The following is a 14,721-nucleotide window of genomic DNA, read 5'->3' as shown; positions in this document are numbered from 1 at the left end:
CCACTTGCTGATTGAATAGTTTTGTAGCACTGTTAACCTTCGCTATAAAGATAATGGTGCTTTTAGGTTGGAGATGAGTTCAGTTGGATAATTATGCGTCATGAATCTTTTCAAGCATTTTTGGTCTGCACCAAATTTCAAGTACAGGTTTTTCTTTTTTTTTTCACCCCAGCCTAAATGAACCAAATCAAATGGCAAAATGCACTCAAGTCTATTTTAGTTGAACTAAACAGATCAGGTGTGAAATAAACATCCACACACTGCATAGAGAACATTTGTCTTGGTTTCGGAAGGTAAGTACTAATAAACTTCTGAGCACAGATTTTATGTTTCTATTGTACGTGTTGTTTGTAAATGGGCATGGGTCGGCCCGATGGTTGAACTTTATATTCTGCATGTGCTTGTGTGCAGGGTTTCAAATTTTTAGCAGATGGTTGAAAGAAAGATGGCGAGAAAGACCAGGGAGACAGAGGTTAATTAGAGAAGGTCTGTCTGCTGGTTGACTGGATGAGAACACACTTTCTGTGTAACTAGGTTAAGAGAGGAGGCAAAAGCTTCACCCTCAGAGGATTCTTTCTAATTGGGGTCATTTGATGTGAAGCTTGTGTGCATAATTTTCAAATGCACCACAACGAAGCTGTGTTGGAAGTGATTGTATTTTTTGGGTGGGTGAATGCTCTGTGGTGCAGTGAAGAAGAAAAGAAGAGGGCTGTACGACTGGAGACTCGAGTTCAAGCCCAAGTGGCAGTAAGCATCTGCTCTGCTGAAGCGTTTTCGAGTGAGACTCTGAATCCCTGCTAGAGGTTCAGCTTCACAGTTCATCCTGAGCTCTGAGCTCCTTATGCAGCGAGGATATTTGAAAAAGAAAAAAGAAAAAAAAAGTCTCTCTTTAAAAACCAATAGTGTCAAAAAATAGCTGTTATTAATATAACACTGTAACAGTTTAAATAAATATAACTTCCTTACATGGGGTAATTCCATTAGATCTCCTTTCCCTGTTTAATAAAATCAATTTCTGACTATTTCTTCTCTCTCTCCAGGAGGTCCAACGCTGCACAGCCGACCTGAAAATCACAGCAGAACATTCCAATCATCCCGACAACAAGCACAAAAACAGATACATCAACATTGTGGCTTGTGAGTCAGCTGTAAAATCACATTCTCATGTCTACTGCTGTGGAATCCAACAATGTTTTTATAGCAGGTTTTCATTCTTTTAATAATATGTCAATGCTTTCCTTAGATGACCACAGCAGGGTGAAACTACGAGCTTTGGCGGGGAAAGATGCCAAACATTCAGATTACATCAATGCCAACTATGTGGATGTGAGTTTTTACCAAACACTTGACATCGTTCAAGGTTTCATTTTCTTTAAGCAGGTTGTGGTTTGGATTTCAAAGCAAGCCTTAGTTGTAAAATAAATATTCAGGGTGCTAAATGCCATACTGACAGCTTTATTTGAAACATCAACTGAGGAATAAAGTCATAAAATCTACAGACGGTAATGAAAAGAAAATATATTGATTCATGCATAGATACTTGGGATTTCTGTCAGCTGATTGAGAGGATTTTATTACCTACCGATGTTTTGTGTCATATCAATTATATCGGGAGTTGTGGGAAACTGATACCATATTGATTGCATCTTACCGGTAAACAATAATTCCACTTCACTACTGTTTCAGGGCTACAACCGGCCCAGAGCTTATATAGCTGCTCAGGGTCCTCTCAAGTCTACATTCGAGGACTTCTGGAGGATGGTGTGGGAGCAGAATACTAGAATGATTGTCATGATCACAAACCTCGTGGAAAAAGGGAGAGTAGGTTCACATCCATCTTTTACAAACTGAATATATGAAACAAACATGACTATTTCAGACAGGCTAAAATATCATTGATTTTATGCCTTGTGTCTTTCAGAGGAAGTGTGACCAATACTGGCCTACAGAGAACAGCGAGCAGTATGGAAACATTGTGGTGACGCTGAAAAGCACTACAGTACATGCGTGCTACACACTGCGCAGTTTCCTTATAAGGAACACCAAAGTTAAAAAGGTAACTAAGAGTCACACTTGTACTATAGTAAACTTTATTCCTACTGGTTGCACCTGCTTAAATGTCTTGACTATTGAAGAAAAAAAAACTCCAAATGTTTTAGAAGACCAAACAACTTATCTGCGGCTGTGACCTTTGTGTTTTGTAGGCCTGACAATCCCCATCAGAGAGTTTGTTTTGCGTTCAAGTATTCATGCAGTTTAGTATGGGTGGGCAATATTTGAATATTTCACTAACCTAACCCATGTTAGGTCAGTGATATTATTGAAGCTAAAGTTGCTGCTATAGTATTTTCAGTTTGAGGTATATTGTGATGTTTTTCTGGATTGTATTTTATAATCTTTCCAAAACTTTGATGAATACTCAGGTCACATATGTCGAGCATATTACTACCTCTTTAACTCTCAAAATGTAATGGGTCATTTAATAACTGTATAATGCTAGCCTTCTCAACTGGCACAGTCACAGTGGTAAATAGTTGTGTCAGACAGTTACTGGATATAAATATTTCGTACCAAGTAACCTTAATGTTACAAAAGATTTGTGTAATGCATCTCGTTATAGCTTAATGTAGGTATACTACAGTTTAGTATTTGTAAGCAGGTGACAGACTGAAATGCAGCTGTATAGATCTATAAACACATTTTATGTGTTTATTACTTGATAGTATTAGTCCTAAACTATAACATGCTGAAATACATACAGTATTTTGTATTAATACAAATATGTTTTGCTGTATTATCATTCATGAACTGTTTATGAACCAGCCAATACCTATGGGCTCCTACAGGAAGAGTTGATAAATACATTAACACTTACAAATCTTTATATTCAGTGATATTTATGTCACCTGATTTGCTGCCTACATGTTCAGAAAGTAAAGCGTTACATCTGCTCTTATGTCTTAGGGTCAGAAGGGGAATCCGAAAGGGAAGCTCAATGAGCGCACTGTGGTCCAGTATCACTACACTCAGTGGCCTGACATGGGAGTACCGGAGTACACCCTTCCTGTTCTTACTTTCATCAACCGCTCATCAGCAGCTCGTACTGCAGACATGGGCCCTGTCCTGGTGCACTGCAGGTACATCATTATCACCGAGCCTCCCGGGCTAAATTAATATTACTTATGAGTGTTAGACTCATATTTGCTGAGTTAGTTAAAAGCTCCCTCTAGGGGCCTGCTTCTAATGTTTAGTGGTCTGCTCTTCAGTGCAGGGGTTGGGCGCACAGGAACGTACATCGTCATTGACAGCATGCTGCAACAGATCAAGGACAAAAGCACAGTCAGCGTCCTGGATTTTCTCAAACATATCCGCACACAACGCAACTACCTGGTCCAAACTGAGGTAAGAATCCCTAAATCCGTTACTTTGGGAAACTGGATTCATTCTGTAAAGGTCATCTGTGGCTAAAGATGGACAAGGAGTTATGAAAGCTATTCAGTTTTATAGTCTGAGCTCAGGTAAAGGTCACACTTGCTGCAATTTCAGTGCAACACAGAGTGCAAACTGTTATACACTTACCACAACACATGACCGTATAACACCAGAATAAGTCCAAACTGGCTGTCCTTAGGCCACTTTTTTTTTTTTTTAAACTGGAGTAGTTATATAATGATCTGTCTTTTATGTATTTGTTCATTCATTTATTTCAGATAAAAAGTGAAATAGATAGATATCTAGATATAGATATGTGTATATATACACATTGTATACCTAAAAATTCTAAACCTTTCATCTCTCCTTAGGAGCAGTATGTTTTTATCCATGATGCTCTGATGGAGGCCATCCTGAGCAGAGAGACAGAGGTGCCTGCCTGGCAGTTGCACAGCTATGTCAACAGCATCCTCACGCCCAACTCAACAGGCCGCACACAGCTGGAGAAGCAGTTCAGGGTGAGTAAACCTTCTGGGAGTCTGACTGGTCCAGTTAGACAAGCTGTCACAGAGCGTGCAGTGGCACCATCAGCTGAATTTGAGGTGGTCTGTAGATCAGAAGCTTGTTAGCAATATGCACAGTGACTTTCAAGTTCCAGACGGGACTAGATTGAGAGGGTCTCTGATGTTGGCTTTAATAAAGTCATGTCTGTCACCCCTGCCGCCTTATGCAAAGATTAATGAATGTTTCATCAAGCTCCTGCTCTTTCAACATCAGGAGAGACAAGCTAATTGCTCCCACATAATGTCACTTCTTAATGAGCGTCACATGTTCGTTATTTATGTGAAAGACTTGCTTTTAATTATGGGTGTTAAACCACATTGTATTGGATTTGTTATGTTGGATTTTTATTTAGAGTAACTTTCGTGACTAAAATCTGATTTTGCCTTGTCTCTCACCAGCTGTTGACTCAGTGCAACACACGTTTTGTAGAGTGCTTTAGCGCCCACAAAGACTGCAACAAGGAGAAGAACCGCCATTCCTCAGTGGTTCCCTGTGAGTATTCAAAACAGCCTACTTGCATTGGAGCTGAGGCTTTGGAAGAGGTCATGTTAAATATGTAAAGCCGGCTGTCAGCAACAGTGTGTCTAAATAAGAAGGATAAAACACCATTTGCACACCACAGGAAGACACTCCTTCAAATCAAATCTGTCTTGTGTTGGTTACTTTTTTCCTCTTTTTTTGAAACACAAGAAAATAAGACTCAAGACTCGCAACATTTACTGATGTAGTGTTTAAAATCATTAAAGATAATTCATATTCCAAAATTGGAATCAATTTCCATAATCCTATAACTTAAATATTTCTATGCATTCTCGGCACCCTGTTAAGGGAAAAGGAGGTATGTACTTGTTGCTATAGCAACTGTCAGGACTGGTAATGAGTGTGCCATTATCAGCCAGTGTGATATTAAAGAGGCCTGGGTTGTGATTTAAAGCATGTTTTTCTATCTCTGCCTCAACAGCGGAGCGAGCAAGGGTTGGACTCACCACTCTGCCTGGCATGAAAGGAACAGATTATATTAACGCATCCTACATAATGGTACCGTGTGAATTTTGGGAATTATCCTTATTTATTGTGTTTTTGGAAGGATTTATTATATTGTCTTAGAAAATGTTTAGTTATGTGTCACGGTCATCCATCGGCGTGAGTGGCCTGAGCTTTAGAAAGACTAACAGCTCATCTCTGTCAACCCAGGGCTACTACAGAAGCAATGAGTTCATCATTACCCAGCATCCTTTGCCCCACACCACCACGGACTTCTGGAGGATGATTTGGGACCATAATGCTCAAATAATTGTCATGTTGCCTGACAACCAGAGCCTGGTAATTGAAACATATGAATCACTTTGTCTCTGATGATGTTTTCTGTTTCATTTGCTCTTCTTTTTTTCTTCATTTGCACAGTAAACTAACAGTAATATGAATAATTTGTGAAAAAGCAAAATAAATAAGCTACCCGTGTTGCTGTTTCCCTGCAGGCTGAGGATGAATTTGTTTACTGGCCAAGTCGGGAAGAGGCCATGAACTGTATCGCCTTCACTGTCACTCTCATCAGTAAGGACAGACTGTGCCTCTCCAATGAGGAGCAGATCATCATCCATGACTTCATTTTAGAGGCGACACAGGTACCTGATCCTCAGCGTTAGATTATTGTGACACGAAGGCTGGAGTTCACTCAATGAGTATGTTGTGTAGAGTCCTAAATAAACGTGCTGTGGGCGCACGCTCTTCTTCTGTGTGTGACAGGACGACTACGTTCTGGAGGTGAGACATTTTCAGTGCCCTAAATGGCCAAACCCTGACGCCCCTCTCAGCAGCACCTTCGAGCTCATCAGTGTCATCAAAGAGGAAGCCATGACACGAGATGGCCCCACCATCGTGCACGATGAGTACGTTTGTGTTTATCTCTGTTTTGTCAACACCGGAAAGGTATATTCACTAAGGTTAAGCACACAGTGGAAGATTCTTTGCAGTATTTTTAAGTCCTAGAAAAGTTTTGGTGATAATTAAGAAATGCTTTTTCTTTAAGTGTCAGTTAATACTTTTAAGATCCAATCATAAACCTCTCAAGGACAATAAATCATTATTATTTTTTGTATCTATATTTGTATAGATTCATAAGTGGTAAATGTCTCTTCAGATGTTTGATTATGGTTTATTAGACCTGGTGAAGTTGTAGTGTTTGCACTAGTGTGATGGACATTAAGCCATTAAGTGTTGAGTGCTTTCTGTGGCTTGGGGTTTGAAAGTCCTTAAGTGTGTGTCAGCACTGAGAATCTGGAGACTGCTACTGGGATAAACAAAAATGCCAAAGTCTTTTAGTAACCAGGCAACCAAAATATCTTCCTTACTCACAGCTGATGTCTTTATTACGGACGTCACCGCCTGCAGCACCTCAGCTGCTGTTAATGTAAACATCAGCTTTCTCAATAGTCGTCGTCACTCCATTTCCTGTCGGTAATACTTTTTGTCAATACTTTTGACCTCTGGAATTGTCACACTAAATAACAGGCCACGACGTCTTCCTCCTCATTATCACAGACACTAACATGATAGGATGCCAACAACCTGTCTGTATGGAAGCAGTTTCTATTTTACTCTGATTCACTGCAGTGTATTTTTTTTTTTTTTGGAAGTTACCTAGTGATTGCAGAGAAGTGTGCATATGTTATTAACCTTATAGTCAATTAGTTAAAGTGATGATGGGATTCACCAACACCTGAACAGGGTGACAGTCGTGCTGCAGAGCTGACTGTCAACATCTCCTCACAGGTATGGAGCGGTGTCAGCGGGGATGCTCTGTGCCCTCACCACGCTGTCACAGCAGCTGGAGAATGAGGGGGTCGTTGACATCTATCAGGTGGCGAAGATGATTAATCTCATGAGGCCGGGAGTCTTCACTGATATAGTAAGTTTACACTGATGTAAAAGACGAACAGGAGGAATCTGGGGTCAAATACATGGGACAATTGAAAATGATGAAACAAAAAAAAAATGAAAGTAGCACGCATCAATATTTTTTAATTAACTTATTTTTCAAGCACATGCATGTAATTGTCTCCAATTTTTAAGTTGAAGTAGTTGGGTTTGTGGCACAATTAACTGTAGTTCATTGTCTGTGTTCTTCTTAAAACATAACTAAAGTTAGGATTATTAGTTGGAAATTATTTATTAGGAGGAGCCCCTTGAGATGTGGCAGCTCGTTTAAAAGGGGGTCCTTTACATGAAAATTACACAAACACGAACCAATTTATCCAACAAAAAAGAAACAAACATCACAATATGATAATTAATAATACCAAATGTAACTAAAGACAAGCAAACAAAAAACCCAAACAATAATAAATTTCACTTAATTAGGCATACAGAAACCCAAGAACGTACACCCAGTAGAGTATAAAATAAATATATAAATAAGTAAATACACAAAACCACAAATAGGGATCTTTCATGAACCATAGAAAAACATTAATGACAGTGACCACACCAAACTACAAATCTAGAGAATCATTATAATTTTAGTTATAAAAGTCTTATTAACTAACTAAACCTATATTAGACAAGGATTTTTTTGAGCAAGTGAAAAGATGGTATGGGTCAAATATTTATAGGTAAGGTATTTCAAGGGAGGGAGCTTTAAAAATGAAAGCTTTCTTAGCTACTGACTTAGAAAACACAGGATTAGAGAAGAAAAGCTGCACAGAGTGTCTCAGTTGATAACTGGAGGAGAAGGGTACCATTAGTTGTTTTACATAATGAGGGTAGTAGAAATGAACACATTTGAAAATAAACTGCAGGCAGGATGAATATTGGAGTTGCACTTGTCAGGTGGCCACAATCACGACTCTCGATTAATTTTAATATTCCTCTCTATCTCCTGGATGTGCAAATAGATTTGGATTGTTTGGATTTGCCATGTTAACTTCATCAGGAAACAATTGTTGTTCTGCTGCCCCCAAGTGGTCAGGAAATCAATTAATGTGCCTTTAAGCAACTTTTAAGATGCATTGATTTTCTACTTATTATCAGTGGGAGGAAAAAAAAAAAACTGGCAGAGGGAGTTACAGTAGTTTCTGTACGTCACTTTTTGTGCTCCTGGTGAATTCAAGTTCAGTATTTACTGTTTTTTCAACTCTGCTTTCTTCACCAGCTCCTGACAAAAATATCTGCTGCTTTAGCTGCTAAATGCTCAACTATTTCCACCAGCCATTTGGTGCTGATCGCGTGGTACTTTTTTCATAGTTTATGTACTGCGTATGTAGGGTTGATGAAACTAGACTGAACCATCCACTAAATATGTGTCCCTAAAAAACAAAATGAGCTAAAGAGTCTAAAAGGCTGCAGAGCAAAGTGTCCATCACAACGTTTCACATCATTATATTCAGTCTTTGCAACAGAAATATTGTCCAATCCAGGTATAAAAAAAAGTGTTTATCATTATGTATAAAAGGCACACGATCCTTAGTATTAACCTGCTTTATGTTTGTGTTTGTGTGTGCAGGAGCAGTACCAATACCTTTACAAAGCCATGCTCAGCCTGGTCAGTAACCGAGAGTGCGGCCTGAACCCCATGCACATGGACACTAATGGGGTGATGGTGATTGCAGACGAGTCGGACCCTGCAGAGAGCATGGAGTCACTCGTCTGAGGACATTCTTACAGGCACTTAATTTGTAAAAATCTGAGAACTTTTCTGAGGCCTTTTTTGCCAGACTATTGATTAAAAGAATAACCTTATTACTTTTTATACTGATAAAAAGGTTTTTGATATTTATGTTTTTGTCCTTTATTTCTTGTCTTAATTGTTATCCTGCTGAGCGTTTGCACCTGTTTAAGTTAATGAGGAAAAAGCAGCTCTGTCCAGTTTGCACTATACTATCAGTGTTACTGCCTAAATCCAGTGAGTGAAGATTTTTCACAGTTCAGTCCTGGCACCACGACCAAACTGGCAATTGGACTGTATGGAGACAAACCAGAAGCATGAAGACCAGAATGAGATCAGGTGATCCACTTCTAAAAATGTCTCAAAACAAAACACCACGTCATGAAATAACATGGTCCAGCATGCATTATGTCACTTTGTCACTTCAATTAAACTGCTCTGAGGCTCAGCTCCACATGGTTGAAGCTTTTTGTCACATGTGAAGAGACTCATACCTGCCGATATATTATTGTCCCAGTATCTCACTGCTGTCTTGTAAAATGTACTTATGGCTTATTTTGTTAAAGTGTGTTACAACATCTAATGTGAACATTTATTGCTTTTTACAGGGATTTATATTGTTATGTTGTTTTTGTAATATATATACATATATATTATATCCTTAATAGCTAGCCACTCTTTTTCTTTCTTTCTTTTTTGTACTTGTGGCTATTTGTCCACTGGCCTTGATGTACTTTCATGTTTTTGGAGACTCTGTAGCCTGTCATGCACAGCTTACAAATCTCCATTTGTGTTTTTTCCTGCATTTTGTTTCAGCTTTTCTAACCTCAGTGGTCAAAGCTCAACTGTTAACACATGAAATGGCTATCTGTACCAACACAATGCAATGCAATGCAATGCCTACACAAAGTTTTCACCCCCCACAAGTTTTTCCAGTTTTTTTTCTTAACATTTATTCACAGCGGATGTGATGTGGATGTTTATTTGACACTGATCAACACATAAAGTTGAGACAAAGGTCGGCAGATTTGTCTAAATTGATGACAAGTCAAAAACCCTGAAATTAATCACAAGTATGAACTCCCTTCAAGACCATATTTATTAGAAGCCTCTTTGGCTGCATTTATATGAGCATCAGCTTTTTGCAACTCAATGCCGCAAACCGCTATGAGCGTACTGCACATTTTTTTAAACTTGCCATTTTATCCTTAACTGGTTTGAGATTTAAACTCTGATTTGGCCAATCCAGGAAATTAACATTGTTGTTTAAAAGATATTCCTGTTTAGGATTGGAAAAATAAATCCTTCTGCAGTTCTTGCGCAGGCGGCAGCAGCAGTTTCCTCCAGGATTTTCATCATATCTCACAGTTTCATTTTACTGCAGAGAAGCATCCTCACCAGGCATCCTGGTGAAGATGCTATTCAGTGCCTTGAAAATGTTCTTTATTCCTCTACCTGATTGGTATTTTTCACTAGACTTTTCACCAGTTAGTTTGTTATATATTCATCTGTCTTCATGAAGTAGTTTGCCAGTAAATCAACAAAACAGCTTATTTGGATTGACACAGATCCTGGTCTATTCAACCTAAAATCACTCCTCTCACTATCATTACGAAGGGGTGTAACTTATTGGGCAACCAGATGATTTGAAATAAGGGTATTTTTCTGCTGATAGGTGTTTCTCATTTCTGATTACTTCCACTTAAAATGGTGAAAAAAACATGAAAAGGTCCTATGGTGGTGAAAACTTTCTATAGGCACTGTAGTTTCTTTTTGGGGGGGTTGATGCTTTATTTGTAACCAAAGACGTGGTTCAAGTTTGCAACATGTACGTGGTTTTGTCCAGAGATCTATTTAACCAACTAGAATTTTAAATCCAAATTGTTAAATCTTTCAGTACAGATTTCTGGTGTCAAACGTGTGAATTTAACCACAGTTGAGCATGTTTCTGTTCTAGCCTCAGGAACTCACCCACCAGTAGATAATCAGACTTTGTGATAATTTCTTCACATTAGAAGATAAGGTTTAAAGTTCAAACTGTAAATTGTATTTTATTTGGGCTGATATTCCGTCTCCGCATAATTTTGTGGCTATAATTATAAGCCCCTTTCAACCCTGAATGTCCCTCTCGACTGATTTATGTGTATTTTGTGAAATATTCTGGTAAAATCCACTTCTCTACCGACGGGGAATTTGCTTAATCCATTGAAAACTTTCCAACATTTGGAGATTGCTGATCACTTAACTCCACATCAAAACTACTTCACAGCAACTGTTCTGTATTTTCACTTTTTTTGTATGAACGCCAGCCTCCTTCCTTTTTGCTATTTCTGCTCACATTTAAAATAAGAGTGCCGCAGCTGCGTACATTTACTTCAAAAACAAATCACGTTACTTTAGTGTTCACAGAAGTTTATATTTTCATACAGAGATTCGGTTTGTATAGTGTCCCTAAAACAGGTTGTACTTTTGTGGGAAATTTATTTTCTAAATCTCCACAGAAAAATCACAATAATCATAGCTGCCCTTCTGCTGTCCATGCTGGGATTTGGACCAGATTTTCCTGATATCTGCTTCTTGGTCCAGGCGTCCAGTGTGTTTGCCTCAGCTCATTTCAACCAGGTTGGTAGTTAAGTCTATTTTGTAACTTAAAAAAATAAAATAATATAATGGTTTTGTCTGTCGTACCACATGTTTATATGACAGTATCATAGCAGTATATTCTTATGATACTGCTATATACCATATTATAGTGTTATTTAATAGGTAAATTGTATTGCTATACATTAAATAAAGTCTGGCTTTGGGTGCACTGCATCCTTGTATTACTTGAAACTACTGATGGATGAGTTTTAACGTCAAGCAAATAAGGAACCGGTTCTTCCTGTCGCCCTCTGCTGACAGTCTGTCACCAGACAATAGTGATGAAAGGAGTATGCAGATTGTTTACTTTTTTTTTTTAAAGTAGCAGTACTGAAAATTGGATTACTATTACTGTTGCAGTAGGTAGCTGCATGTTTATCTTGCTTATCAAGGTGGCACTAATTTTGTTGAATCTATCATTAAGTGCAAAATAGATTCTATATATATATATATATGATTTCAAGATTGTCAAATCTGTAAAGTAACGACCTAATAAATAAATGTAATGGAGTAAAAATTACAACATTTCTAACTGAAATCTAGTGGAGTACACAAATACAATGGCTTCATATGGAAATACTGCAGTACCTTAAAATTGCACCAAAAGAAGGGTTTGTTTCTTAACTGATTTTTTTTTTTATATAAATTGAGACCATTGATAGTATACCAAATTAGCTGTTAGTGATTCCCGTTAGCATTTTACCCACTTATCGATGTACAGATAATTATCATGGGATAACTTTAATGCTGAAGAAAACATGATTCGGGTTATTTTTCTATGATTTCTAGTCTGTTTCATGGACGTCTGTTCACGATCAAATCATGTGCTCAGAATGTAAAGGTCATGCTGATTCTTGATTTATGTGTATCTCTGTGTGTTCAAACCCGATGGAGTTGTGACTCACAGAGAAGTAGATTCATTAGAGTACTTAAGTAAATGTAGTTATGTTTCACCACTGCCAAACAAAATTGCTTTATGTTCGTATCAGTGTTTCTACAATAGTGTCTCAGGTGCAGCCAGTAAATGTGACAGAGGATGCACATGTACAATAATTTTTATTTAGAGGCCACAGCTCTTGCATATTACAACTGTTGGCTTTCATAAGGCAAAAGCAAGAATGAATCCACCAGCTAATTCACACAGAAAACAGAAAGCGTTTGGGGAGGGTGGGAACCCACAGGCATGCAGCGATGGCTCAGAATGCAATGTACAGCATTTTATATTTATATATATATTTATATAATATATACAAAACAACAGTGAGACCCAAATAAATGCCAGACATCTCATTCTACACAATTACAGAACAAAGACAGACCAACTTTTTTTTTTTTTTTAATAAAAAAAAATATTTTTGCTCTTTTCTCTGTAAAAGTGCAACTGAATTAAAATAGAACCTGTTTCAAGGCCTTTTAATGTTGAAATAAAAATAGAATCTCCCAAGTTATCAAAATGGAGCTATGAGAATATTGCATCTCTAGAATACCCACTCGTTTAAGTTCAAGATTCCTGTTGAACCACGTCTAATTAGTAATTGAGATGAGATCACATAGCATTGACACATGATAAAAATGCAGGTCTAGACTTACTGTCGATGTTCAAAACAGTGAGTAGACAACAGTTTATCAGTAACAGCCGTAAACAAATACAGAGGGTTTATTTTCAGTTTGAAGCAGTTGGCATTCACTTAAAAACAGACAAGACAAAGAAAAGGGTCCACACTCATCATCACGACAATGTACCATTAATGAATGTAGAATACGACAAAGAAGCGCCATATAGGTTTGCATTGGACAGGGACACACCTATTAATCTCACTCAACATTGTCAAACAAATGGTTCTCCATATTGCTTAGTAACACATAGAAATGAATTTAGAAATGAATGAATCAAAGATAGGTGCTATCTTTATCATGACACAGCTAAACCGCCAATCATGGTTATTTTTTTAACTTTTTTTATTTCGATTTTCTTCATTATAAGTTCTATTTTTATAGTTAATAGTTCCTTCATAGGCATTTCGAGCTGACAAGGAGGTCCTAGAGTGGCTATCTGAGTTGGTACATGCATCGGTAACCAGGCTAAAGTCAAAATTGTGAGGCTGGGGAGGGAGGGTCGGAGGGAGGAGCTGGAGTGTCAGTGCACAGGCTCTAGTCGTCGTCTTCATCTTCCTCATCGCTGTCCTTCATGGAGATGCCCTGCATGCCTCCTTCCCTCACTGAAGCAGTGGCCTCTTCCAAGGTCAGCCTGTTGCGCACCGTGTCGTACATCTTGCTGTTCAGGGTGGAGTCGAGGACACCCTGCAGGCGGAAGTCCCGGTACTTTTTCTACAGGGAGGGTGGAGATGGATCACCACAACATAGACAATGACCAATTCTGGGCATTTTATCAGCCCAGCAGATGTTCGTTGTCTCACCTTCGTAATCCTGATGAGGATCTTTAGCTGGTAGACGTGGAGCTGTTGATCCATGCGTTCGGTGAGCCAGGTCCCCAGGAGGTTCATGGTGGCAGTGTACCATTGCTGAAACACATAAGCACAACACTCTCCAGCAAAACACACACCCGCACACATACTCAAAGACACCATAGACATAAAACTAACCTTTAAGACACGTTTAAGAACTACAACTGAACACATACAGTATAATAACGTAAGGGTTCAAGCACCTAACGTGTGTATTTAGGCATCACTTACGTTAAAGCTCAGTATACAACGTTAGTTTAGATTATTGTTAAGTCTCTATCCTACGTCACAAGATGGATACTCTTGCATTTCATGAGTCAGAATTAGCAATCAATGCAAGTTAACAGGCTGTCGTAATGTGAGAATGAATTCATATTCAAAATAAATAAATCTTATCAGCTACAGATGAATTACAAGCTAGAGTACACTGTGCTTGTTTCAACGGTTTCTTTAGATCGTCAAACCTAAATTAATAACACCGCAACTTTTACTATTTGGATTGCCTTCTGTCTTCACCTTGTGCTTTTAACTTGGAAAGTTACTCAGGCACAATACGTTTGGATGATATAGGTGTGTGCAATAAAGTGGATGACATCTTTTTGTTTGGTAGTTCTACATTTTTGAGATATTTGCTGTTCCGCTGTAAGAGATGAGAAAATACATAACACTCTGCTGTCTGCACGTAGTATAGCACAGAAACTGTTGAAAGGGAACCAGCTATTCTACCGCCGTCAAAGGGTAACAAAATCCCCCTAGCAGCAACTCGAATACTCCAAAATGACTACATAAATTGTTTGTTTAAATCAAATCAATATTGACTCCAAGGAAGAAACTCTAGAAAATCCCCATGGACTTGGGCTGCAAATAATTATTTTCATTATTAATTAATCTGCTGATTATTTGATTGATTAATTGATTAGTTATTTGGTCTTTAAAATATCAGAAAATTATGAA

At 38.2% G+C, this 14,721-nt stretch overlaps 2 protein-coding genes across 20 annotated transcripts in view; one reads left to right on the top strand and one right to left on the bottom strand.

The window, feature by feature from the left end:
- The window catches only part of ca16b (carbonic anhydrase XVI b), a 94,907-nt gene extending 84,128 nt beyond the window's left edge, over positions 1-10,779 (top strand). Inside the window, exons 16-29 of the mRNA XM_069144378.1 lie at positions 1,041-1,137; positions 1,244-1,326; positions 1,687-1,821; positions 1,922-2,056; positions 2,965-3,137; positions 3,267-3,402; positions 3,804-3,950; positions 4,395-4,488; positions 4,958-5,034; positions 5,191-5,319; positions 5,475-5,621; positions 5,743-5,885; positions 6,769-6,904; positions 8,498-10,779. Of these exons, the coding sequence (XP_069000479.1) occupies positions 1,041-1,137; positions 1,244-1,326; positions 1,687-1,821; positions 1,922-2,056; positions 2,965-3,137; positions 3,267-3,402; positions 3,804-3,950; positions 4,395-4,488; positions 4,958-5,034; positions 5,191-5,319; positions 5,475-5,621; positions 5,743-5,885; positions 6,769-6,904; positions 8,498-8,644 (1,779 nt within the window). The 3' untranslated portion in view covers positions 8,645-10,779. The remainder of the gene's footprint in view (positions 1-1,040; positions 1,138-1,243; positions 1,327-1,686; positions 1,822-1,921; positions 2,057-2,964; positions 3,138-3,266; positions 3,403-3,803; positions 3,951-4,394; positions 4,489-4,957; positions 5,035-5,190; positions 5,320-5,474; positions 5,622-5,742; positions 5,886-6,768; positions 6,905-8,497) is intronic.
- Positions 10,780-12,339: 1,560 nt separating this feature from the next.
- The window catches only part of cadpsb (Ca2+-dependent activator protein for secretion b), a 66,325-nt gene continuing 63,943 nt past the window's right edge, over positions 12,340-14,721 (bottom strand). For all 19 annotated transcript variants that reach the window (XM_069144308.1, XM_069144316.1, XM_069144338.1 and 16 more), the window contains 2 exons: positions 13,720-13,824; positions 12,340-13,630 (listed from right to left, as the gene is read on the bottom strand). In XM_069144308.1, coding sequence (XP_069000409.1) covers positions 13,454-13,630; positions 13,720-13,824 — 282 coding nt within the window. In that variant the 3' untranslated portion in view covers positions 12,340-13,453. The remainder of the gene's footprint in view (positions 13,631-13,719; positions 13,825-14,721) is intronic.

The sequence above is a fragment of the Embiotoca jacksoni genome, unplaced genomic scaffold (assembly GCF_022577435.1).
Source record: "Embiotoca jacksoni isolate LCO1_2020_lvr unplaced genomic scaffold, fEmbJac1.0.p SCAF_1, whole genome shotgun sequence".
Lineage (NCBI taxonomy): Eukaryota > Metazoa > Chordata > Actinopteri > Embiotocidae > Embiotoca > Embiotoca jacksoni.
Note: the sequence above shows the minus strand (reverse complement) of the source record. Positions and strands in the feature narration are given on the sequence as shown.